This window comes from Nelusetta ayraudi, unplaced genomic scaffold, assembly GCF_046127955.1.
Source record: "Nelusetta ayraudi isolate G7.1 ecotype Tasmania unplaced genomic scaffold, CSIRO-AGI_Nayr_v1 ptg000011l, whole genome shotgun sequence".
Classification (NCBI taxonomy): Eukaryota; Metazoa; Chordata; class Actinopteri; order Tetraodontiformes; family Monacanthidae; genus Nelusetta; species Nelusetta ayraudi.
Window position 1 is genome coordinate 20,666,213 of NW_027466061.1, and position 25,691 is coordinate 20,691,903.

Genomic DNA, 25,691 nt, shown 5'->3' on the forward strand with positions numbered 1-25,691 from the left:
GGTAATTACATGACAGTGTGTTGTGTGGTTAACATGGGATCATACAGCAGATCTTGACAAAAATGTCCACGACGGGTGGCCATTCAACATTTCAACTGCGCGGAACAGATTTTTCAAATGTCCTCGTGGGCTTGAAAATGTTTCTTTCCCATTGGTTTTGGTGAAGCATTACTTGCAAGATTCTCAGAGCAGCATCATGTTGTCTCATTACTGATGAGAGGAACAAAGTGTGCATCCTGAGTGTAGCAACACAATATCCTGTTTTGTGGCATTCAGCTGTTCCTTTGCTCTCCATCTCTTCCTTAACATCTTTCATAGCATTTTACATTTTCACTTCCTCTGCTGTTATTCTCCTTTTTGGACACTGCTAAGACCTTTTGACTTCAGCCTTTGTGTTTAACAGGCCTAGAAATAAGGACTGATTATAGTGAGTAGTGCAACAGTTAATATTTTAAATTGACTGGATTAGATAAAAATAGCTGTCGCTGGATTAGATATAAAGTAATTGAAATGTCACCCGGTTGTGTATGCGTATGTGCATGTAGATGATAGGTGTTCCTCCCAAACTTATGCGATGAACTTAACTGGGTCATGTGCAAAACTAAGTTTTTTTTGCAGTTTAAAAAAAAAGAAGAAGAAAAAAACACTGCTTTCTGTTGTTGAGTTACTGACCTCTTAGGGGTAGATGAAGGATTTCTCTTTGAAAAGTTTACCACAAAGGAACAAAGGTGCTCATTTTCAGAGTGTCTAATATTTGACTTTAACATTTTCAAAACTTTTTCATGTATGGAATATCTTTCTGCCCATGCTGTGTTCTTGACCACTACTCATTGCCCTCATGTTCATTCAAGTCATCATTATCACATCCTGTTGACAGCATTCTGTAACTGGTTAACTTGTATTTTATGAGTTTGAACTTGTTGGTCTTGCAGGTAAGTGGTGACAGTTCAGAGAAGCGTAGAACACAATATCATCTCCTATGAACTTAATTATCACACGTTCTAATCCCTTCCGCTCCTAAATTTCCTCAAGACAGTCAGATCGTAAAAGTTAATTTGAAATAATCTTCTGGAGCATTAACTTTTGACAACACAAACTGCCGTGACACAACATCTGATTGTCCCTGTGTGGCTTCTATCTCATCCGTTGAAAAGCAAGATAAGGTCTAGAACTGCAAAAATCCCTGCAAGGCTTTGCTTTTATTGCTTCAAATTCATTTGCTTGCCGTCTCTCCTTCCCCTTTGCTGTTATGAGACAGCATCATAAACATGGTGCCTTGATTGTTTGGTGACTAGAGATTCACTTTATAATCGTATTAATATTTAAAAGCAAGACAATAATAAAAGCGTCAGATCCTGAACACAGCTCCTCTATCCATTGCCAAGGGTCAGGAAGGCAATCATTGGAAATGTAATACACTTTATTGAGCTGGACTTTTACCTGTATGCTCAATGATAAGCATAAACTTGGCGTTTAAAAAAAAAAAAAAATCATCCCACTAGCAGAGCAGACTCAAACTCTGCTACAGAGGGTTTTGCAGGGGCTGCAGTCATGCTTTGGGCACTGTAATTCTTGCTGTGTGTCCTCGTTCTAAAGACATGGAGAAAGTATTATTCCTCCTGCAAGGTAAGGTACACCTGTTACTTAATGATTCTGTCATTACCTATAAACACAGTGGTACATTGTGGTATTTGAAAAGGTGAATGGGTTCTTCTAGTGTCCCCACAGTCTCTGCGGAAATTAAAATCTCTGATGTTTAAGATTTCAGTTCTGGAATGTAGATAAGCAGAGAGATGATCAACTCCTACTACCTACCAGCTAATTACTTATCTTTTCCTTTTTGCCATGAAGACATTTTAAGTGCTGTTGTTCTCTCCACAGTGCTGTTGCTCACTGTGACCTCTTCTACTCAAAAGGAGTTTCAGTGTGCACCGGGTGCACTGGGCTGCCAGTTCAAGCCAGTCCGTAAAAATGCTTCAGATGAAGAGATTTTTGGTATTTAACCTCTGAGTAAACTTTTCTTGTTCTGTATCATGGAGAGAAAAATCAGCCGCATAACACGTTTTAATGTTTGTTTTAAAGGTTTGTGTGACTTTGAACTTGACACCTGTGGCTGGAAAGATGTTAGTGAGAGTGAGTCTTTCACCTGGAAAAGGGAGATGGCAAACATTACCACAGTACCTGGTCTCGACCATACAACAGGAGACCCATTTGGTAGTTATTTGCTTCTTGTTCCACTTGAGTCATTGCTGTTTTTGTTTTTTGTTTTTTGTATTTGTTTGATTTTTTGGGTGCCTTTTTATTGATTGCATCATCAGTATGTTTACATGGTCGTGACAGTGTTGTGACCGTGAAATATGTTGCAGGACATGTGATGTATACATCCGGTAGAGGCTATACAAATACAGCAAATTTGGAGTATTCTATCGACAAACTTGCAGCTCTGGGTTGCCAAATGAGGTACTTCTTTCAGGTTTACAAACCTTAATAAAAATTATTGTGCATTTTTGTTTTTTGTTTTTTTTGTTTTTTTTTTGTTTAAATATATGTGTGTTTAATGACCTTAAGAATCTGCCAGACTGGTTCAATGCTACTTATTTTTGTGCTCTGACTATTAATGTGTTTTAGCTTCTGGTACCACATCGGTGACGACAAGGCATTGTGGACGTTAAAAGTAATATTGCTGAGAGATAAGAAACAATATCTCTTGCTGAATTTAAATGAAAAGAAAAAGGATGGTTGGGAGAATGCTAAAGTTTTTATTGGCAATCGACCTGCAGGATACAAGGTAAGAATATTCCTCTTCCAGCTGTTTTTATAAAGACACATTTTATTGGTAATCTGTAGCAGCCTGGTTCATGTTTAAAACAAGACCACTGTTTTATCTTATCTGTGAAGAATAGATAAGATGAGCCCTGATTGTCCCAAAATGGGGAACTTTGCTGTGTATGCAGCAGCTAGGTAGTAGCAGTGAGGAGAAAAGTAAAGTATTCAATCAAAATGATTGTCAAAATTGCTCTCTCTGCAGTTGGATTTGTCATTCGACCCTCCGATGTCCACCATGGATGTCATGCTGGATGATATGAAGTTTGAGTACTGTGCAGAGGGAGATGTCCCGGAAGATTCTGATCAACTCTCATGTGATTTTGAAGAAAACACCTGTTCGTGGTACCATGACTACACTGCCAGCATGCTGTGGGAAAAAGGAATAGGTCAGCAAGAGTTTATTCTGTTTCAATTTCATTTGTTTCTATTAATAATAAGTTTAAACAACCTTCACATTATGCTTTATCTTTAACTTTTTTGACAATTGATGAGGTTGTTTTTTTTTTGTTTTTTTTTGTGTGTGGAGGGGGGTTGTTTTTGATATTTGCCCACTTCCTTTGCAGGATCCTCCTACATGCAGATATCAACCTCATCATCGACAAACAGCTCATCAACAGCCAGACTCATGAGCTTCCCTCGGCCAGTTGGTCGGGTCATATGTGTGAGCTTCTGGTATCGCATATTTGGCAACAGCATTGGTATGTTCTTCATAGTTTCATACCTTGAAATAACTTTGGTACAGTTTGGCACTTTTTTGGAATCGTGAGGAGCTACTATTGCCAATGTGCACCCATCTCGCAAATGTGTGGTCTTATTTGCAGGATCGTTAAAGTTTCTTACAAAGCCTTCTGGTGGAGAAGAGACCCTTGTGTGGTTAAGAAGTGGAACCCAAGGAAATAGATGGAGATTTGCAGACCTTTCATTTAAAAATGACCAACCAATTCAGGTGATGATTGTTGCTGTTTTGTTTCCTTTGCTCTTCTCATTACGATAGACTGCCTCAAGTGTGAGACTTTTATAATTTAGCTGGCACAAAGAGCTGTTGAGCTGCCAAGATAGTGTTAATTTCACACACAGCCGTTGCATAATAATGGTCAGCAATGCTCAGATTGGATGTGTTCTCTATTTAGGCAATTCGTATTTCTAAAGCTATGGCAATTGTCTCAAAATGAGCAATGCCAATATAGCCTAACTATTTCCATTTACACGTTTTGTTACATTTACTTTAATTGGTTTCATTTTTGCCACTGTAAGTGTGTGTTTTGACTAAATGTAGAACACAGGCAGTTAACAACAAGCTACACTAGCAGCTCAGATTTGGGTATTTCAAGTGTAACTAAACCGCACAGGTAGGTTTAAGAGTTGCAGTCTCTAAAAATCAACCTTACCACATGAAAAATCTCAACATTTAGAATTCCTTTGTGGATGATCGTTTGTTCACCTTCAAATCACAATGAATTCTACATTTGTGTTATCACAGTCACAACTTGAGTCCTCAATCGTCATGCGCAACATGACTTGGTCCCATACGTTTTGAAAAATGTGCTAATAAATCCCGATTCTATTTGATCCTTCTGTTTGCATTTATTCATTGTTAGGATGTTTTGAACCCGCAATCGTGTTATTTCATCTGTTTAATGACAAAAACTTGACAGGCTGTATTGTCCTTACACCCATGCTTTTATGTCTTCATGGTCAGTTCATCATAGAGGCTGTGCTGGGTGGAAATCAAGGCAGCATTGCCATTGATGACATCATGGTGTACAGAAGTGAGAGTGACTCGTGTCCAGCTGAGAAAGAGTGCACTTTCCAATCCTCCCTCTGTGGTCTGCTGCCCGAACCATCTACCACAGAGACCTGGGCCCGGATGACAGGGATGTCCAAACCAGCCAGCTCCTCAGGCCCCACCGTAGATCACACGCTGGGAACTGATCAAGGTGTGCATGTTATGTTTCAGCTTCAGTCAGCCAGTTACAATCTGGAACCAAGCCAGCCTTTGGTTTCAGAATTTCACTTCAGATACAATATTTCTTTTCAATCCAATGACTGAATCTAAGATGCTTTTTCTAACAGCATACTTTTCAAGTATTAATATGTGTGAGATCTTATGCACAGGTTATTATCTGAGCGCCCAGTTATGGAAACATCTGGCTGGGACCCGAGTTGCTATCATGACTCCGGTGATGGAGTCCACTGTATCTGAAGGCGACTGCTTGATGTTCTGGTATCATATGGAGGGAAGTGGGGTCGGTGAACTCAGTGTTTACCTCCAAGGCGTTGACGAGTCCAGGCAACCTGTAAGCTGGAACAGAGGTTTAAATCAGGGAAACCACTGGAGACACGGAAGAGTTACACTCAGTTCCAGGGTCCCATTTCAGGTACACGGCTGTTTGTCTGGCTAGTAGTCTGATTATGTTAGCATATCCCGTAACTTCATTGAAATTTGGTTGCTCGAATGAAGAGTTTTATCTCATTGATTCCATTTTCATATTCAAAGCCCAACTCAAAACTCACCTCTTTAGGCAGACATTGTAAAGATGTAACCCTTACCAGTGTTGTTGTTATTCTGTTATAAAGGTTATTTTTGAGGCAGTGGTCGGGGATGAAACGGGGAGAGATATTGCTATTGACGACTACATTGTTGTGGAAGGGTCCTGTCCACCGCAGGGTTGGTATACTTCAAACGTTACTTCAAATATTACAGCTAAAATAAAATTATCCTAGACACATTTGCGTGTGTGTGTGTGTGTGTGTGTGTGTGTGTGTGTGTGTGTGTGTGTGTGTGTGTTTGTGTGGAGAAGGGGGTGCTTGTAACAGATTCAGGAATGCATTTAATGTTGCGAACTGTTGCTGTTGTTCTTTGCAGGTCTTTGTGATTTTGAGATGGATTTTTGTGGTTGGGTCAACGATCCACCACCTGAGGATGGAGTGGAATGGGAATGGCTTTCTGGTGAAAGTCACTTCGAGAGTGTCGAAGAGTTCATTCCAAGCAAAGACCACACTACAAATTCAAAATTCGGTAGGTTACTACAAACCACGGTAATGTAAATATTGCAGTATCTACTAACAGAGATACACTAAATAAGGCCAGATGACTGACTTTGAATAATTTGTAACAATAAGGACACACCTTCAGCTGTTTTTAGTGTTCTTGAATATGTATTTATGGATTGTGTATTCATACTTTATAACAAATCCTATCAGGTTATGGTAAGCATAGCCTACACTAAGAATGCTTTATGTATGTTTTACTATGAATAAAGTATGCTAATGTTAAAACTGTGTAGTTATTCTAAAATGTTATTGAATCATTTTCCTTCAAAAGTTTAAGGGTGCAAGGATTGACCCTTTGGGTATCTTACACATATAGTGCTCGTACAAACAATGGTACCGTTTTCATTTTCATAGGATAGACATTTTACTTGTTAAAGCTGCAGCACAGCACTCCTGCAGTGTTTAGTCAAGAGTAACTGGGTAACGTTTCTTGTTTTATTGACTCATCTAAAAGCAGAACATCTTTTCCCCCGTCATCTTTTTGCTGCTGTGGTGAAGTTAAGTTACCAATTTTGGGATTAATAAAGTCACCTAATCTTATTTAAAAGGTGGTGCTAAAATTTGAGGAAAAATATTAAGACAGTTATCCAGTTCTTTCTTTCAGGTAGCTAAAAACAAAGTTCTTGCCACTTTGTGAGTCATGCATCCAAAGAAAAAGAATAATTCTCTGTAAAGTAAACACATGACACATTATTTCCCTAAATATTTTTTCTTTCCCTTTAAAGGTCACTTTGCATATTTTAGACCCTTAATTTCTGACAAAAGGGGAACTGCCCAACTCCAGAGTGAGATGATGGCGGCAGTAGACCATGCTTGCCTGGAGATGTGGCATTATGCTCAGGGATGGGGAACAGGTGAGATCTTCCAACTATACCAGTATCTTGCTGTGATGTAACTGAACAGACAAATTCCCCTAATTCTCACTTAGTTTTCATAAATTGCTACCACAGCAATCATGTGATTTACTCATGGTCTCAACATCTTTTCTTGAGTTATACATATGAATAAAATAATAATAGAGGTTCCGTTGTCAATAAATAGTAAATTTCATAGATCTGTACACAGACTCACCGAAACTATGAACTCAAATGAAATAATGAAATGAAATACAAACACTTTTCAATAAGAGCATATGCGGTGTCCAAGCCTTGTAACAAATAAACAGTTTTTGTACTATTTTTGTAAGTGTGAATGATTAGGAAAGATAGATTAGAGAAACTGAGTTAACAATTTTCAGTCTTATGATGATCATTTTTGGGACTTTCAGGTAATTCCAGTGGTATAATTCAAGTGTTTGTGAAAGACAGCGGGGGACAGCGTCTTGTTGGGGAGACAAGAAGTTACACTAACAGTTCATGGATCCTTGACCGGATGGATTACAGTGCATCAGCGCCTCACCAGGTAGTGACACAACCTGACAAGTACTGTTGAAAGGAAATATTACTTATTTCACAACAAACAACCTTCATGGCAGATTATTATAAAAGCCTGGGATCCAAACTTGAAGAAGGAAATCCTTGCCTTGGACGATATCCATATTATCAGGGACAGATTTTGTAATGCCACGGCTTCTGACATGGACTGCACCTTTGAACATGGTGACTTGGGAAAAACCATCCCACCAAAGAGATTCTTAACATACCTTAATGTGAAATGTTACTTGTGTAAAACAGATCTTGTAAAATAGGTCTATGCAGTTGGGTCCAGGAGGTGATTGATGACCTTGGTTGGACTCTCAGTCATGGGCTTGATGTGGAGCAGCCATGGGATGGACCTCAGTATGATCACACTGTAGGAAACAATGAAGGTATTGGCTATACACAACTCAGATGATGAAAAACTGTGTATCCCTGTTGTAGAAGTCAATGCATGGTTGTACTAAACAATATTTTAAATAATTCTGTTCTACATTTTTTTCATTAAATTATTTTATTTAATGTTAATGTTGAATCTTAACATTAGCAGTAAATAGCAGTGTGATTTGCACTGTGATGGCACTAATTCAGCCTTACAGTCAGGCAATCTCTCTATTTTCTGTGTGCCCAAAAGGTTTTTTTCTACTGTTGAATGGATCTGGATCGAAAAATGGCGACACAGCATCTATTTCTGTTCCTGCTGAGACCCTTTCTGCAACTCTTTGTGTTGGATTCTGGTACCAAATGAGCGGACCTTCCGTGCCATCCCTAAATCTGCTGGTTAAGACAGTATGTACCCTTTTGAACAACATTGTTCTTTTACAGTGTGACCTTTTTTTTGTTTTCCTTTCTTTTTTTGCACCATTGTGGTTTTGCTTTGCCTCCTTTAGAAATCCTCTGAAGATTTAATATGGACCCGCCAAGGGACCCAGAATCCAGAGTGGATAAATGCCCAAGTAACCATCAACCTGAACGGCATGCAAAAGGCAAGTATAGTACAACCTATGAATGTATGTAACATATTAGCTTAAAATACTAAATGTTTTCACATATGTTTACAGTTGACATTCACTGGCAATAGAACGACCAGCAGTCAAGGATTCATTGCCATTGATGACATTACAGTACGCGAAGGTGTCTGCAAGAATGAGCGTACGTAACCAAAGACTCTCTTCCGAAGTTTGAACAAATTCAAAATATGTTGCAATAAGTGCAAGTTATTAATTCACTGAATAAATATGCAAGTTCTTTTTGTGCCATTCCAGTCATGTGTAGTTTTGACTCCAACATGTGCGACTTCACCAATAATGAGGGTCATCATGGCAAGTGGGTACACATGAAAGCCACGAAAGACGAGGTGGATCACAGCTCTGGCACAGAAAATGGTGAGGAGGGGTCGCAATAGATTTCTAGAGGGTAGCTGTATGACTTTGCCTGTATCTTCCAACTTGTAGTTGATACCTAAGAGTAAACAAGTATGTGGAGTGGTTAATAAATACATAGACAATGGTTTCTCCATCTAAGAATTGCCTTGATTAATGTCATGACCTCACCTTATGTTTTGAAGTTATATTTTTGTGATTCCTTATATATGTGTGTGTGTGTGTGTGTGTGTGTGTGTGTGTGTGTGTGTGTGTGTGTGTGTGTTCATACACCTTTAAAATCTGAAATGGTTGCCTCCTTACTGTAGGTTTCTACCTGACAACCACGAGTGCAGAAGCTGTCCAGCTGCTCTCACGTCTGTTCAAGTCCACCACTAAGCCAGAAAACGAGCACTGTGCACGTTTCTGGTGAGTTCATCACATGCAGCCTTTCTGTTTGCTGCAGTCTTGTCGAATGATTACTGTTTTTTTGGATGTCGGCAGGTACTGGCTTCCCAAAGGGCCTTCGAACGTTCTTACTGTGCATGTGATGGAAAATGAGGAGTTGGGTGATGCACTTTGGCGCACACCTGGAGTTCCCTCCGCGGGTTGGGAAGTTGCAGAGGTCACTGTATCCTCTCGTGGAGGAAAGAATGGATTATATGTAAGACTTTCCTTGTTTTGAAAAAAAATATCCATGATGTTCTCCAAACTGTATACAGTTAAACTGCATACTGCCAGGCCGCCTCCAATTACACGGTTCATGTCATTTGGCAGGTGGTGTTTCAGGCAGTCCACGGGTCAAGTTCTGCATCTAAAATCAAATTGGATGACATTTCTGTGAGGGACGGCCCCTGCAGTCCTCCAGCCAGCTGTGACTTTGGGTCTGGACTGTGCTCCTGGGTCAACCTTCCTACAGTGGGAGGACATGACTGGGTCGTGGCCAGTAGCGTCTTCCAGGGTTCTTTAATAGACCACACCACCCAGACTGCAGAGGGTAGATACACACCATGACAAGAAGATTGAAAACCCACATCAAACATCAGAAATATGTCTGTCTCAGTAACAATTTATTTCACTTGTTTTTGGCGGGGGGCACTGACAGCAAACAGCATCGCATGTATTGACTATTGTTCATTATTTCAAATCTGGAGGAGGTCCGTAGTTGTTGGGCCAACACAGAGAGACATATAAGCACTCACACTCACTATTCCTATTTGTTTGTCTTAAACAGTGATAGAAAACTGGAGTGCCCCGAATGACCAAATGTAGAACAGACTGGCAAGCCCCTCAATATTGAACAGTTTTTCTCACTCTGATCGGCTCACTATTTACAGTTCTTCACAGTTTTGCTCTCCCAGCTCTGCTCTTCCTCTGTTTTTAAATACTTTTCTGACATTTTTTGTGTTGCACACTGACTGTGACTTTAAGATCAGGAGTCAGTAATGCTCACTTTTTTCCCTGTTCTGACATTTCGACAGACAAGAAATCACTCACACACTCAATGAGGCAATGAATGACTCAAAGTGCAGCTAACAGAGCAGCTAGAATTTTTTTTGTTTTGTTTTGTTTAATGTTATATTTTTTCCTATCAGGTCAATTTCTGTTAAGTTCAACACTTGAGCCAGACAACAGTCTGGCTCAAATATCCTCAGAATGGATCCAACTGAATGACATGTCCTGTCTCAGCCTGTGGTACCAAATGGACAGCAGGTCGGTGAAAAGATTATTGTGACATAGGAATGCCCTTTGCTCTTAGTTTCCCCACTGACTTCCTCAGCAAGCATGCACAAATGTCATTGGGACTTAAATCACCTGCCCTGTGTGTTGCACAATTCTGGCCAAGTTCACAATTTGCAAAAAAACTGAAGTATGATGCAGGATGGATAGATAGATAGATCGATAGATTTTATGCACGACACAAAGACAAGTCATTGCTCTGTTGCCTTGCAGCACCTCAGGCCTGCTGAAGGTGCTCAAGCACACAGGACCAGAAGAGGAGGAGCTGTTGTTCAGCACTAACAGCAGTGAACCCAACTGGACCAAGTTCTCTAAAGATGTACAGATGGACAAACCTTTCCAGGTAACCTGACTTGTCTTGTCGGGTTAAACCCTATGAGAGAAGGGACAGATATCTTAGAACTTGCACTCACTGATTCCCTCAATGACTCTGCACTCAGCTGCGAATCGTGGCCGAGACCAAAAACAGAGGATTCGTTGCTGTTGATGACATCACCATCACACCAGGCCGCTGTCAAGGTGATATTATTAATAGTTTTAAATATAACATTGTGGGTTAAAATCATCATCACAAAAAGTGTGAAACTATGTTGTGTCTTCTCTTGTAGTAAACGAAACAGGCTTGGGATTTGTGGGCTGCTCTTTTGAAAACGACACGTGTGGCTGGGAAGAGATCGGTGTTGGCCATTGTCGCTGGGCAAGAGGGAGTAACAGTTCTGACTATGGACCCTCCATTGACAACACATTAGGCACTGAACAAGGTGAGGAAACCTGTTCTACTCCCCATTTATTCAGCAGGATACATACATTCTACATGGAGGAATCCCATGGTTCTTGGTATGGAATAAGTACAATGACTCTGATGCATTAAACATGAATTGTGCTATTGTAACAGTTCATTCTTTAAACTTTCTTCATCTTCATTGTGACAAACTGCATGCAACGGTGACCTTTTGAACCAGTTGTGGTCACCCCAAAATTAATAATGAGAAGGTGCTGAGTCCAACTCACTGTATTTCTGTGCAGTGCTGCCCCTGTGGTGGTGCAGCCTTTTTTTTTTTTTTGGTCAGGCCAGTCACACACTCATATAGGACAAAAGGTGGATCTGTTTCTACCAGCCAAGAGACAATAATACATTTTCAAATTCAAAAGAGCTTTTCAACTTGTTGTGAGCAGTCAAACTTAAATGACGAAGAAAAGCTAAATCTGGAAGTGAAGTTTCACTTGTGTTTCCCCATTTACAATATGTGTGGCGGTAGTGCTGCCAGAGTTTCTACATCCCCAATCGTCTGTTGGTTTTTCCTTTGTATCTGTTCTTTTGACTATTGACATGTAAATGTTCTTAATATAATCAGAAAAATTGTATTTATAGTTATATAATATTGTTATATCTATGGTTTCCAATATCTAATAGTTACTACTGATTTTTTTGTTTGTTTCAGGGTGGTACATTGCAGTCATACCAAATGGAGGCCTTCAAATGAGCCCGACTACTTTGCAGAGCCCCACCATGAAGCAAGCCAGTTCCATCTGCACATTGCGCTTTTACTACATCATGTATGGATGGGGTATGTTCTTTGTGTCTACGTTCATCAAAAAGAAACACTCCCCAACTTCCATCTCCAATCTTCACTCTTTCACTCTGATGTCATTTCAGACCAAATGTATCTGGATGTTGTGCTCAGAGTCGGTGCCAGGACCACAACATTATTGAGGCTATCTGAACATGCTGCCAGTAGTTGGGTCCTCTGTGAGGTAACAGTTGGTAGAGTTCCTCAAGACTTCAACATCCTGTTTGAAGCCTCCAGGGAGTTTGACCATGGTGAATATTTAGCCATCGATGACATAGACTTCTCTAACTGCTCCTTACCTGGTAAGCCATGGGCTCAATGGGAGGCTTTTTGATTTCAAATCTATTTTTTTTTTCTAAAAAAAAATAAAAAAAAATCCTGTATTTTCATTTGTAGAGTCTCAGCCATTGTGTCCAGAGAATATGTTCCAGTGCAACAACAGCGTGTGTGTGGAGCCCAGCAGAATTTGTGACTTCACTGATGACTGTGGCGACAGATCTGATGAGATGGACTGCGGTGAGGGATGAGTTTGATGAAATTGTCCTAAAGAATTCAAGGCGTTTGAGACTTGCTGTCATTTTAAAAGAGCTGTCCGAAGTAAATGCTGACATGTTCAGAGTGACGATAAAACACATGGGGCCACCGTAACCAATATCTCAAACGTTTAGCTACTCAAATATCTTCATTAGAACCTTTGAATAAAATAGGGAATTTTCAGTGATTGTTCAGTAAATCCAGTGGCTGGCTGTGCATTTCACACCTAGACCTTCAGTGACGTCATACGTATTTAGTCTGACCTAAATTAATACACCACATAATACCACTAAAGCAGTGTGACTCCAGAATCCAGACAGTGCAACTGCTGCTCTACACCGCCACATTATATGTCATTCGGCAACTAAATCTCAGCCATCGTGGGTTCGTCGTGCAAGCGAACAATCCCCACTATAAGTTCTGTCTTTCAGGATCTCATGAGTGCTTATCCAAACACAGTACATGTGAAGTTCAGTGTAAGACCTTCTAACTGACCTCGGTGTCGCAGACTCGAGATCTGATTGGCTATCGCAACTGACGGTGGTACGTTCACTGACAGCAGACAGGAGCCTGCAGTGTTGATTCTGAAGGCCTCAGGCAGATATCATAGAACCTGACAACGCGAGTCAGCTGAGATATGATTGCATAAAACTCTACCATGGTGCTGACAGCAACTAAGACTAAGTGGATATAAGATGACATGAACAGCACAGGTCATGAAGAAAAAATTTACATAATTGTAACATTTTTTTCGAAGAATCATTAAGGCAGCAGAGAACGCCTTGCAGGCCCTGACGGCCCCCAAATGAGTTTATCTGGAGATTGATAAGACCTTTGTAATGCAATATTTTTTGCACTACTGTTAGGACAGCTCTGATTTCCCTTATTTTTCAAATGGAATTTGAATGCAGACGCAAAAGGTTATGTGGAGCGCTGCACCTTTGAACGAGGCCTCTGTTCCTGGGCGAGAAGTGACGAGGACTCACCTGAAGCCGAGTGGAGCCGACACAGAGGGGAGGAGGCCTGGCCCCAACTGGGCCCAATGAGGGACCACACCCAAAACACCGCTGCTGGTACCAGACTCTCTAACTACAGCATTTCTCTCCTGATAGTTGACGGCCACTAAATGAATCTCACTCTGTTTCAAGCATGTTAATTTCCCCATTTAATGGTATCATATCTACTGTACATACAGGTCACTATGTCATTCCTGGCAAGCATAAGACAGTGAGCGGCCAAACGTCAGAGATTCTCTCCAGAACTTTACTCCCCAGTTCCAACTGCACTGTGGGTATACTGGGACTGTTTTTGTTTTTTTTACAACTCGCTCTCCACTTTAAGACGGTACAACTGGGCTGCAAAAGACGGCCCAGTTGTACCGTCTTTTGCCTTCGGAATGACTTCCATTCTTTGTGGCACAGATTCAACAGTGTGTTGAGAACATGCTCTCTGCACAGAGATTTTGGTCGCACAGTTTGGCGTCAGGTTGGTCGGCTGCTCTGCTGGACTGATATCCAGTGGCTGTGGAGACCATTTGAGTACAGTGAACTCACCATATCATGTTTGAGGGTGTCTTCATGCCGATGCAACATAATTCAATTAAAGCTCGGGCTGGTTCTAGTGGCTAATTTAACGCTCTGTTGGCACTAAGCGGCCCAAAAAATATGAGAATGAGAAAATATCTACGTTTTCATGTGGTTAACACCTAAATCTTACCCCACCATTACAGCCACAACAACAGAGTAGACCAGATCAAACACTCAGTCTAGCACTTGAATCACCTCACTCTCCTGTTCCAATGCCAACTTTGAACTTCATGTCCACTTCACCGCGTCCACATGCTGAAATTAATACAGATATTCAAATTCTGAAATATTGCACTTGCCAAAATCCTTTTAAAAACATTTCCTCTGACATCTGAGGTTAGTTAGTGAGACTGAGAGGTATCGTGTGAGCTGCTGTGAGTTGAAACACATAAAAATAGTGGTGTCACGTTTATTCCAGAAGTGCACATTCTGCACACAGAGCTTTTACTATCTCAAGGTTTCATTTTATCAGTAGTATATGGACCTCGTTAGAATAAACACAGATAACTATAATAATTAAAATCAGCCAGAGTCACTTCCTCTTTATCGTAATTCTTATCTTTTTATATCTCTGTAGGTAAGATTTTTCTTCTGGAGCCTGGAGGATACTGCAACGAAACTGACAGTCCAGTCCAGGACGTTTCAAGCTGAACTTTATGACAGTGTTTTGTGGTTGAAAAATAACTTGAACAGTTACAACTGGCAGAGAGCAGAGGTCACGTTCTCCACGTCAGTCAACAGCAAGGTGGGGAGTGAGGCAACCTGCTCGAACTCACACCACTGCATTGGACTTCTTTGTTGCTGTAGGAGATGTCCTACTAAAGTTTTTCTTCTTCTTCTTCTTCTTCTTCTTCTTCTTCTTCTTCTTCTTCTTCCTCCTCCTCTATTTCTTCTTAGCTTGTTTTACGAGCTACGTACAAGCCAGGGTTCAGTGACTTCGGGCTCTTCGCGCTGGACGACATCTCTTTCTCCAGGGAGTGTGCGTTTGACCCAGACAACAGCCCACTGCCAAGCGAACCAAGCACGCCCGCACCACCCACGACCCCAACAGCATCACCTTGTTTGGTCAGCTGATACATTCCTGGTTATACAACATTCCTTAAAAACATGGGCAAAAAAAAGTGTGTATCGACCTCCCTCTTTCTCTGTCCTAACAGGATGATGAGTTTCAGTGCTGGCAGTCACCTGACAAGCCGTGTATTAAGGAATACTTACTGTGTGATTATCATCCAGACTGCCAGCAGGGGGAGGATGAAGAGGGCTGTGGTGAGCTAGTGTTGCATTTCCTGCACACATCCAACACATGATGCTTAGCCCCGCCATAGAATCGAGGAATTAATAATCCTTGAAGTACTCAGCAGCTTAAATGGCAGGTTAGCTGATTGTGTAACAGGATGGGAGCTAACTGGTCAATTTAGTTAGCAAATAATGCTAAGGGTCAAACTAACACCAAATAGGTGATACATACTTTAGATGAAGGGTATTCTGCTGGTTACAGCATTATGATATTAAATAACATTAAATAAGTGTATAGTCGGGCGACATGGTGGCACAGTGGTTAGCGCTGCCGTCTCACAGCAAGAAAGTCGTGGGTTTGATTGCAGGCCTGGGGCATTTCTGTGTGGAGTTTGCATGTTCTCCCTTGTCTGCGTGGGTTCTCTCCAGGTTCTCCGGCTTCCTCCCACACTCTAAAAACATGCATGTGAGGTCAATTGAACATTCTAAATTGTCCATAGGTGTGCATGTGAGTGTGAATGCTTGTTTGTCTCCATGTGGCCCTGTGATGAACTGGCGACTTGTACAGGGTGTCACCCTTTGAGACCCCCATGACCCTAGCTTGGGAAGAAGCGGGTATGGAAGATGAATGAATGAATGAAGTGTAAAGTCAGTGCCTTACTGTACAGTGTAACCAGTGAACAGCATTATTTTTGATTTCAAGATTTGTCACAAATATCTACACTTGTAAGTTTTCCTGTACTTTAAGAGCTGATGGACTGTTTCATGAAATAGGAGCATCAATTCAAATAGATCTTGACATGTGTGGCTATTAAAGGAAACCAGATGTACGTGTAGCTCTGCATGCAACACAAAGAATATGGGTTTTTAATGAATGGATTACTGGTAAGCAGTCATTCAGTGGGCTAATTTGCAAACCTTTTCACTGGTCAGCAGCACCTGAGGTCAAATTCTAATCACAAGGCATTATGATTTTTTTCCTCACCCTCACCCACCCTTTCCGTCACCCTCTGCTGAACCATTCAGGGGAGTGCACCTTTGAAAGAGACCAGTGCAGTTGGAGAGACGACAGTGGCCTGTGGCTGAGACACAAAGCCAGTAACGACACCGACCCGCCCACTGATCACACCACACAGACAGGTGATAGAGGCGGCGTCAGATAAATTTGTCAGTTCTTTGTCCCGCAGGCCAATAGCAAGAGTAAACATTTAAGATGATGCACGTATCTCTGATACAGCAACTTTTGGAATGTTGTATCTCAATGTCTTTCTTTACCGTCAGGCCACTACATGAGGGTGAATTTCACCAAGGGGAGTCCCGTGCGTGAGGCTTTTCTCCAGAGTCCGTCACTCAGTCCTACAACCCCGTACTGCCAGATTCAGTAAGTGGTTTTAAAAAAAAAAGTGCTGGCTTTGCATGTAGCTGTCCACTTCTGTCAACCGTACGAGTGTAAAGCAATTCCTCATTCGCCCCGTTTGTCTGAGTAAATCAAAACCAGTGCGATGTTGAACAGCTGTAGGAGATAATAATTAAGAATGTTTCAGTTCTTTCATTCATGACTTTACTCTACATGCCAGAACAACACTGACACTTGCACCACCTAATGGTGAAAATGGTCAGACTGCTCCAGTCTGTGACTCAGTATCAAAACACTTTTATCAATTTTTACACCCTAAAATGGATAAACTATAGTAACAGCTTGTGTTGTTTTTATTATCTTTGTGAAATTTATTTTGATGCAAAGTTTGTTTTTTTTTCCTTCAAATGAATTGCTCAACATCCTCTGTGCCTTCTGCTCTTTCTACCACGCATCCTTTTTCTTCCAAATCCAACACTCTCCCCTGCTTCCTTCCTCCTTTCCTGAGTGCAGGTTTCACTTCCACATCAACAGAGCGGACACTGGGTCACTCAGATTGCTTATGCAGCAGGATGAGGCCGATGTTGAAACTCTGTGGTCGTACAGTCACAACACTGTCTCTCATTGGAGGTCAGTGAAGTTGCCCATTGGCCAGCACAAGCAGCCTTATACGGTGGGTGCTCTAATGTCCTCACGATAGTTACATGTTAATTACCAATGAAATGGACCTAAAATACTTGCCCACCTTCTGCGTTGGCTTTGCATTGGAAAACAGACAAATGGCAAGTTTACAAAAGCAAATGTACCTGTTGAATCACAGCTGAAAGACGATTGCACAATACAACATTCACCCATCCATCCATCCACCCATCCATCCTTCCATCCATGTCCATCTGTCATGGGGTGAAGGCAGGGTATATTCTCGACAGCTCGAGAATATACCATGAAATTATTTTTGGCATTGCGTCCTTTGGATCGTGAAGTAATTTCTGAATTTAATTGCATGTACATTATGCTGTATGTAACATTCAATCAAATCCACCCGTTGTAAAGAGGGTGAGGTTTAGAGAATTTTGTATGAGATGCGTTACACTCTTAAATGGACAGCCCACAAAAATCACTTCAAAGCACCTAATGAACATATAAAACCCATTTTGTTATTTCAACATGCATAAACACATTTGTGTCCAGTGGCTCAGGAGGCCTTGGCAGAGTCAGGCACAGTGTGTTTGAGTCTGAGGATGAGAAAACAAGAGACAAAACATGATACAAAAGAACAAATGTTTTATTTACCCGTAACTGAGAAAAAAAAGTACAAACATGACGTGGACATCAGTTAGGTATGTATGAAGCATGTATGAAGTGCGTGCATGTGAAGGTGTTGTGAGGTGCATGAGATCATTAGAAGTGCAAACAGGAGGCACAACTCAGGCAGCCTTGTCATAACCCCCAATCACCAGGGTGTCTGCAGGGGTGGGGGGGGTGGGGGGGGGGTGGAGAGCCGTTAGTTGGCAAGATTTATTAGGCTGGTAGACACCAGGCCTTGGTGTCGCTGGTGGCACTAATTATTCAGCCATATCGCTTGGGGCGACTGTGGCTCAGGAGTCCGAGCGGTTTGTCCATTGACCGAAAGGTTGGTGGATCAAATCCTGCTCCATCCTAGTCTGCTGTTGTGTCCTTGGGCAAGACACTTAACCCTAAAATTGCTCCCAATGGGGCTGGCAGCGCCTTGCATGGCAGCAGCCACCCATTGGTGTGTGAATGGGTGAATGAGAAGCCATTGTAAAGCGCTTTGGGGTACCGTGAAGGTGCTGGAAAGCACTATATAAGTGCAGTCCATTTACCATTTGCGAGCCTTGCTGGCGTACAGACACCATTTTTAACTTTTTTTCAATTACCTTTTCTAGGTCCAGTTCAGTAGCACTAACCAACCCATTAACCTAACCGCAGAAGACACACAGGATCACATCGCTGCTGTGGATGATATCTCTTTTCTAGGCTGTGAAAGAATCTACACACCACCTCGTAAGTGGGTTACAGTGACAATGTTAACAGTGAATGTGTGCTTTTTTTTCCTTTTCTTGAAGTGGAAGAAAACGCTGTGATCACTTTGTACTAAAAATCATGTGTTGCCCTCAGCTCTACCTGCCTGCGGCTGCTCTTTTGAAGATGGCCTGTGTCTATGGGTCCAGGAGCCTCAACCTCGAGTAGAATGGCTCAGCTGGTCTGGTGCCACTGACAATCCCCATACAGGCCCTGAAGGAGACCACACTAGTGGAACGGGTGAGTTGTTGTGAGGTGCTGTTCAATCATTTAATTCAATTAAAAACTGCCCATGATAAAGTCAATAATATTAGTTCAAGATGTTTCACAGAACTGCTGTGACAGCAGAAATATTTTACTGTAAATGAGTCATTTAAACTACCGATAACAGTAGTTTCTATTCTGGTCTGATTTCTGGTCAACTTTTATGACGCACTGGTTTGTGTGTGTGTGTGTGTGTGTGTGTGTGTGTGTGTGTGTGTGTGTGTGTGTGTGTGTGTGTGAGAGAGAGAGAGAGAGAGAGAGAGAGAGAGAAAGAGAGAGGGGGGGAGAGAAAGGCTATGGAAAAGGGTAGATAAAGTCAAAATATCTTTACTTTGTTTCAAATTTATTTCATATAATGATGATCAATAATAACTGGATATCAATAAATGTTTCAATCTCAACATGCACAGCCATTGACTAATTTCCATCGCAAGTCACCTGCCAGGTTAGTGGCCACTAAAAATGAGAACAAATGAAAGGAAATCAGCCCTTTTTGCACAGTGTTAAAAGTACACTTTATGTTATCCAACTCATCCTACAAAAGATGCAAAGTGTTGTTTGCAAAACAGTTTAGACAAGGAGATGCGTGGGATTATTTGATTTAAACAATGTAAAGCCTTCAATGCTCAAAGCTTCTTTGCTGTTTTACAGGGAAATACCTTTATATCGACAGCTCCTCACCGAGTCTGGTGAACGATAAAGCGCAACTGAAGTCGCCGATGCTGCCCCCTGCTGGAGAATACGGATACTGCTTGACATTTTGGCGCCACATGTTTGGAGCTAATGTGGGCTTCTTGAGGATAATTCTGCAAACAGCTGGTCCCTGGATAACAAAAATGGTGACATATGCGTAGAGTAGTAGATTGTTTAAGGTTTTGGCAAGTAAATGCATAACAGAGGCTGTCAGTCAATTTTAAAGGTCCAGTGTGTAAAATCTGGCTTGATTTATGATTTTTATGTGAGTAAAAGCTTACGTAAAAGGTTAGCATACTGTCCATAAATACATTACTGAAAGTTCATACTCGCAGTACAATTAAAAAATTTGATTTTTCTACCCTTAGAATGCTTCTCGTGTTATAAGAATATACCTAGAGCAATAAGGGTCTTGCCCCCGGTTAACTGCCGTCTTACGCCACCATTTTTTTAAGGAAGCCCACCTGCCCTAAATACGAAACACGCTGTTAGGCAGGCTTCCTTAAATACCTGGCTTCCTTAAAAATTTGCTAAGACACACATTGGACCTTTAAACTACCTCCTATATGGTCTCCAAGCATGAGATAAAGGTGCTTTACAACATTATGAAATTGCTGCTTACAAAAAGCTACCATTGTATTGCACTTTAAAATGCAAGTTGCACAGTATTTTTTGTGCACCACCGTGCTGCAAAAATTCACCTAAATCCTTCATGATCGAATTACCCCCTCCATATTTTCCATAGGTGTGGCAAAGACAAGGAAATCAAGGTGATGAATGGCAAAAGGTGCAGTTCCATGTGACGCTGCAGCATGTCCACCAGGTGATTCTGGAGGCCACGGTGGGTGGAGAGGTGGGGGACATTGCCATTGATGACATCTCCTTCTCCAGTGGACCCTGTCCTGTATCTGGTACGAACATTTAAAAAAAAAAAAAAAATGAACTAGAACCTGAGCACCCAGCACTTTGCCTTAATGGGCTTGGGCCATCCATATCCATATCCATCCATATTTGAGCAATATACATTTTGCTGGTAAGAAGTAAATATCGATTTGGTGTTGAATTTTTCTGATCTTTTTTTTTTTTTTAAATGTTATCTTATCAATACTGCAGAAATAATTTGAAGGAAATTAGCCTCTCTCAGGCCCTCTCTTAAACATTCTCACTCTAATCCTACATTTGCAACCGTAACAACAGTAACTATGCAGGGGAAGTCCTCTCTTACGCACCCATAAAAAATGGGGGGGGAATAAATGCTGACCATTTAAACACTTTATAAACACAACCATATAAAAAAACAATGACAGATTTTGCAAAATCTGCATTGAGGATATTACACCAAATTATTTATCTGTTATGTGCACACTATAACATACATCATAACATGCATATATTTTTTTTCCTGATTGATGTTAAATTGTTGGTTTAATTTTGTCACTAATTGGAAGAGAAATACTTTTTTGACAGCAGTAAAGTAGATTAAAAAAAGGGGGGTAATTATTAAAAACTTGGTAATTAATTCAGTTATTTCTGGTTGTATACTTGATGCAATAACATCTTGGTCTCAAATGGGATTTTTTTCAGATAGATGACAACGTGTCTTTACTGTCAAAGCATTATAATATTATTAGATATATGCAATATATATATCATAATATAATGAAATGGCAGACAATTAAGTCAATAAACCACATATTTCTAAACAGTACAATGATCCACACGACAACTTTTGTGGCTTCCAGACATGTGCGACTTTGAGGATGGCAGCTGTAACTGGCAACAGCACACCGATGATGACTGGGATTGGGTTCGAGAGTCAGGTCCCAGCCCCTCCCACGACACAGGGCCAAACAGTGACCACACCACCAACTCACCATATGGCCATTACTTCTCCCTGCAGTCTTCTCTTACAGACTTTGATGGCCAGACGGCTAAAGTGTCCTCACCTCTTTACCCTGCAGGTGAGACCGGCCCGCAATTGTTAAAAAAAAGAGGTTAAGTTCAACAAAATATGACAACAATCCTTCCTATATTCAATTTTGTCAGTTTTTGCCAAAATCAACACTAAGATTTTTAAATTTACTTTGATAATTTGATGAAGTTGACCTCACTTTCAACTGCTTTGCAGCTGCAATTAACTATTTCAATATTTAAAGAACCTGATTATCATGGTCTATTGTTCACAAAACTGTAAAACTTGATGATAGCTATGAGGCTTAACTCTTGGCTGATTATTTTTTCTCTCTCATGGAAACGATTAAAGTTCAAGATTTTGTGCTAAAATTAAGATACATACTTTTCTCTTTTTATCCACAAGACTTAATTAAATAATCATTTTTGCGTTGTCATTTATATCTATACAGCATTACGCTGTAGAAAAAAAAATGTGAGTTGATGGTTTTGAAAACAAAAAAGTACAAGTTCAAGTGCTCCAACCAATTAAAAGCTTTTAGTGTGACAAACAGAGCATCTTGTCAATCAAATGTAAACAGCAGCAACACTAAATCCTTCCCTATACATGTATATCATAAACTTATTTTGAAATGAGTTGTTCTTGCTTTGGACCTTCAGGAAAAGGATCCTGTCTGCAGCTGTGGTACCACATGTATGGAAGAGGAGTTGGAATGCTGAGAGTTTACCAGCAGGGTGAAGATGGGAAACAAACTCTGATCTTCTCCCAGGCAGGAGATCAGGGTAGACTATGGAGGTTTGGCCAAGCTTCACTTCTCCCCCCAGTTCAGCCTTACAGGGTGAGTGGCACAAATGTCAGTTATTTGAAATAAAACAAGCTCTGGATGGCCATTTTTACAGCGCACCTGTCCTGACATTTCAGGAAAAAAACAACAATGCATGCTAACGAGATAATTAAACTTGTCAATACTTGAGTAATGCTGTTTATTATTTCTGAAGAAAGCACGGAGATGACAATAACGTCATTGTGTCTTGGCCATGTATTATTTTGTTTTGTTTTTTGTTTGTATGTGTCTTGCAGTCCCAAAAATGTAACCAGAGTACGTACATACATACATAAATACATACATACATGCATACATACATACATACATACATACATACATACATACATACATATATGCATACATACATACATTACGGAGTAGTATTGATAGTGTTAATACAGATCTGTAGTTTTACACAGCTGCACTTTAAGACAGAACAATGACCTCTTAAGAAGAAAATCCACAAGATCTTGAGAAGAAAGACTGCACGTGTATAGTATAATGCTTAGGATGTGAGCGTTCACCTGGGCGACACTTCATCACTCCTATGCAATTAATTTTATACACACTTTGAAAAACCATGAATGTAAATCTCTGCTAAAATAGAAGTCACAGAACAAGTTGACTGATGCTCCTGCTGGGTAAGAAACAGACTTAAAGCCACCCTCCAACATCTATCATGATTTGCATTCCAGATCATAATTGAAGGTGTGAAGGCTGGGCCCTCAGAGGAGGGAGACATGGCTCTTGATGATGTGCTGCTGTCGGACGCTGCATGTTCTTTTTCTGAAGACTGTGACTTTGAGATCAACATGTGCACCTGGAGCAACGTAGGATCAGATGAGCATGACTGGTTCCGTCGAAGAGGAAACTCCAGAGGTCCCCTTGGACCGAGTGTCGACCACACCACACACACACCATATGGTCAGCTATATTTCTATTCTACACTTTTTCAAAATCTTTCACTGCAGACAGTGCAGTTGTTATTTGCCCCCCCCACCCCCCCAAATACTTCTTGTTGTCTTACATGTTTGAAAAGAGATGAAAAAATAAGACAAAACACTGAGAACAGAACTGATATGTAGAAGAGGTATTAGTCTGATATCAGACTTGTGTTTTTAGCACACTCTTTCTTAAAATAATTAAATAAAAATGTTAAAATAATGAAGATTTACCATCAAAAGGTTTACCTTCTCATTTCTTGGCAATCCATTGACTTTTCAGAGATGCATATCGCTAGAAAACTTTGCTTTAGCAGAATTTGAATATGAGACCGCTGTCCTGTTTTTTTGTTTTTGTTTTTGTTTATCAAACATGTGGAACCCTCACCTTGAGCCAGAGGCTAAAACTGAGGCTTTTCTGGTAGTGTGGAAGGATATAGAGAAGGCTAAACATGCTAAAGACAACTTATCGTCAAAGACTACAAACAGAAGGCTAATTATGCCATGGATAACTTGCAGCGCAAGGCCACATCGCTGGTGTCAGACTGATTTGAAATGTGTCATTTGTGTTGTACCAGCAGTAGTAAATCCACTGTCACTGTCATCTTTATCTCACACTTCCTTCAGGTCACTATCTGCATGTGGACACCTCAATGGGTCATAGGGACCACTCATCTATCCTGGTTAGTGATGTATTGCAGCCGTCCATTACGGGCCACTGCCTCACATTCTGGTACAACATGCATGGAAGTGATGTTGGGACACTCAAAGTTGGCATAAATAACAGGTAAAACTGATTTTATCTTTCATTTGCAAAGTTGAATGAAGTGCTGTTCCCCTTTATCACTTCTACTGCCCCATTTTAATGTTTCCACCCTCTCTTTTAGAAATACACAACCTGTACAAACTGAAAAACCTGGGATCCTGATATGGTCGCAGTCAGGAGACAAAGGGGACGAATGGCGAAGTGTCTCTCTGCACACAACACGCAGCGAGTCCTTCTGGGTACAAACATGGTTATTGTAAAAGATTTCATTACAGAAAGTTCAACAACATGGAGCTCACACAATATTTAAAGGAGATACATTTAGATGTTTTCACTCAGAACTTCTAGATTTTCTGCTTCTCAAATTTAAACTCTCTCCTTTCCCACAGTTCGTGTTTGAGTACGAGACAGGGTGGGAAACAGGCGCCGTCATCGCTCTTGATGATCTCTCCATCTCACGTGGCAGCTGCTTTTCGCCCCTAGTTGATCCTCCTGTTGATGATGATTATGGTAATCTGAAACTGCACAGTGCAGTCAGTATACTGTTATTCCTCATTCAGGAAATTAGGACTGGACAATTTGGCAAATTTTGTTTAGTAAATCGGTTTCTGTAGTAACCGATTTACTAAACAAAATGTAGTGATCTGTAGGCTTTAGTGAAAAATATTTAGAGAAACTGAATGCGGCAGCAACTATTTACAAATTAAATTTTTAAGGTGACAAATAAGGTGATAAATAAATTTTATTACTTTTGACTTTCTCTGAAATTTTAATGATACTAAGAAAATGTAGAATACAATATAACTGCATACAACGTAAGAAATCTCTTACCTAAAAACAAGACAAAGTTATAAGTATAAATATGTGACCTGCAATGCAAAACAGAATGAAAATTGCCAGTTGATGTGAGACACTGCCCAGGCCTAATATAAACATATAAAATACTATTATTTTGATCTTATCTGATCTGATATTTTATCCTACAACAAGCCTGCGTGGTTAGTTTCATTTAGCTAATGATGACAAATGTGTTCCCCATATGTTAGTGCTGACGCGTATGAATGTGAGGGAGGAGTTGGTGTAAGTTGTTCTGCTCTCATTTTGTTTGTCCAGACACGCTGACAGTCGGTCTGGCTGTGGGTCTAACCCTGGGGGTTGGAACCATCCTCTGTATTGTCATATTTGTGCTACACAGAAGACGTACTGCAATGTATAACATAATTGAATAATTATAATACATAAACATTTTAATACATAACCAAGACATAACAGAACATTTACAGTGCATACTTATCTTGTGTTACAGCAGGCAGCAGCTCATTCAGAGTAATAGTGTCCAGAACTCTATGTTCGACCTCGATGACTACAAAACAAATGTAAGTGGGCAGCATATAGTAACAGTAATGTTTAGAGTATACGTAACATAATGTTGTTGTTTTTCTTTTCCTCTTTCCAGGGCACAGAAAATGAACCAAAAACTTTTGCCTTCCCCAACGTTTTGTATGATGTATCTGCGGACAAAGATATGCAGTCATCCGATTCTTAGTCCACAAATTACACAATTAA

General features: G+C 40.6%; 1 protein-coding gene across 1 annotated transcript; it reads left to right on the forward strand.

Annotated features, from left to right (window-relative positions):
* Positions 1–1,417: 1,417 nt before the first annotated feature.
* Positions 1,418–25,691, forward strand: LOC142884306 (MAM and LDL-receptor class A domain-containing protein 1). Its single transcript, XM_076019818.1, has 50 exons — positions 1,418–1,626; positions 1,882–1,995; positions 2,083–2,214; positions 2,367–2,460; positions 2,629–2,788; positions 3,029–3,212; positions 3,390–3,524; positions 3,648–3,772; positions 4,526–4,763; positions 4,942–5,204; positions 5,404–5,494; positions 5,693–5,845; positions 6,606–6,734; positions 7,148–7,281; positions 7,355–7,478; positions 7,568–7,687; positions 7,930–8,084; positions 8,186–8,281; positions 8,357–8,447; positions 8,561–8,680; positions 8,986–9,085; positions 9,161–9,320; positions 9,434–9,653; positions 10,252–10,369; positions 10,610–10,739; positions 10,837–10,915; positions 11,005–11,157; positions 11,839–11,964; positions 12,054–12,269; positions 12,364–12,483; positions 13,413–13,574; positions 13,697–13,788; positions 14,665–14,832; positions 14,985–15,152; positions 15,245–15,353; positions 16,350–16,463; positions 16,605–16,704; positions 17,194–17,353; positions 18,588–18,705; positions 18,820–18,963; positions 19,639–19,826; positions 20,426–20,591; positions 21,423–21,641; positions 22,252–22,430; positions 23,114–23,342; positions 23,987–24,146; positions 24,247–24,364; positions 24,515–25,335; positions 25,432–25,501; positions 25,582–25,691. Exons 1-48 carry the CDS (start codon positions 1,599–1,601, stop codon positions 24,737–24,739), a joined length of 6,927 nt encoding a protein of 2,308 aa, XP_075875933.1. The 5' UTR covers positions 1,418–1,598; the 3' UTR covers positions 24,740–25,335; positions 25,432–25,501; positions 25,582–25,691.

What these genes read in the sequence shown, in the direction of transcription:
- LOC142884306 (XM_076019818.1), top strand. Translation starts at nt 1,599, where the DNA reads ATGGAGAAAGTATTATTCCTCCTGCAAG. An exon ending in CACGCTGGGAACTGATCAAG is followed by an intron (nt 4,764 to 4,941) that starts GTGTGCATGTTA and finishes TCTTATGCACAG; the next exon opens with GTTATTATCTGAGCGCCCAG. An exon ending in CACCACACACACACCATATG is followed by an intron (nt 23,343 to 23,986) that starts GTCAGCTATATT and finishes CACTTCCTTCAG; the next exon opens with GTCACTATCTGCATGTGGAC.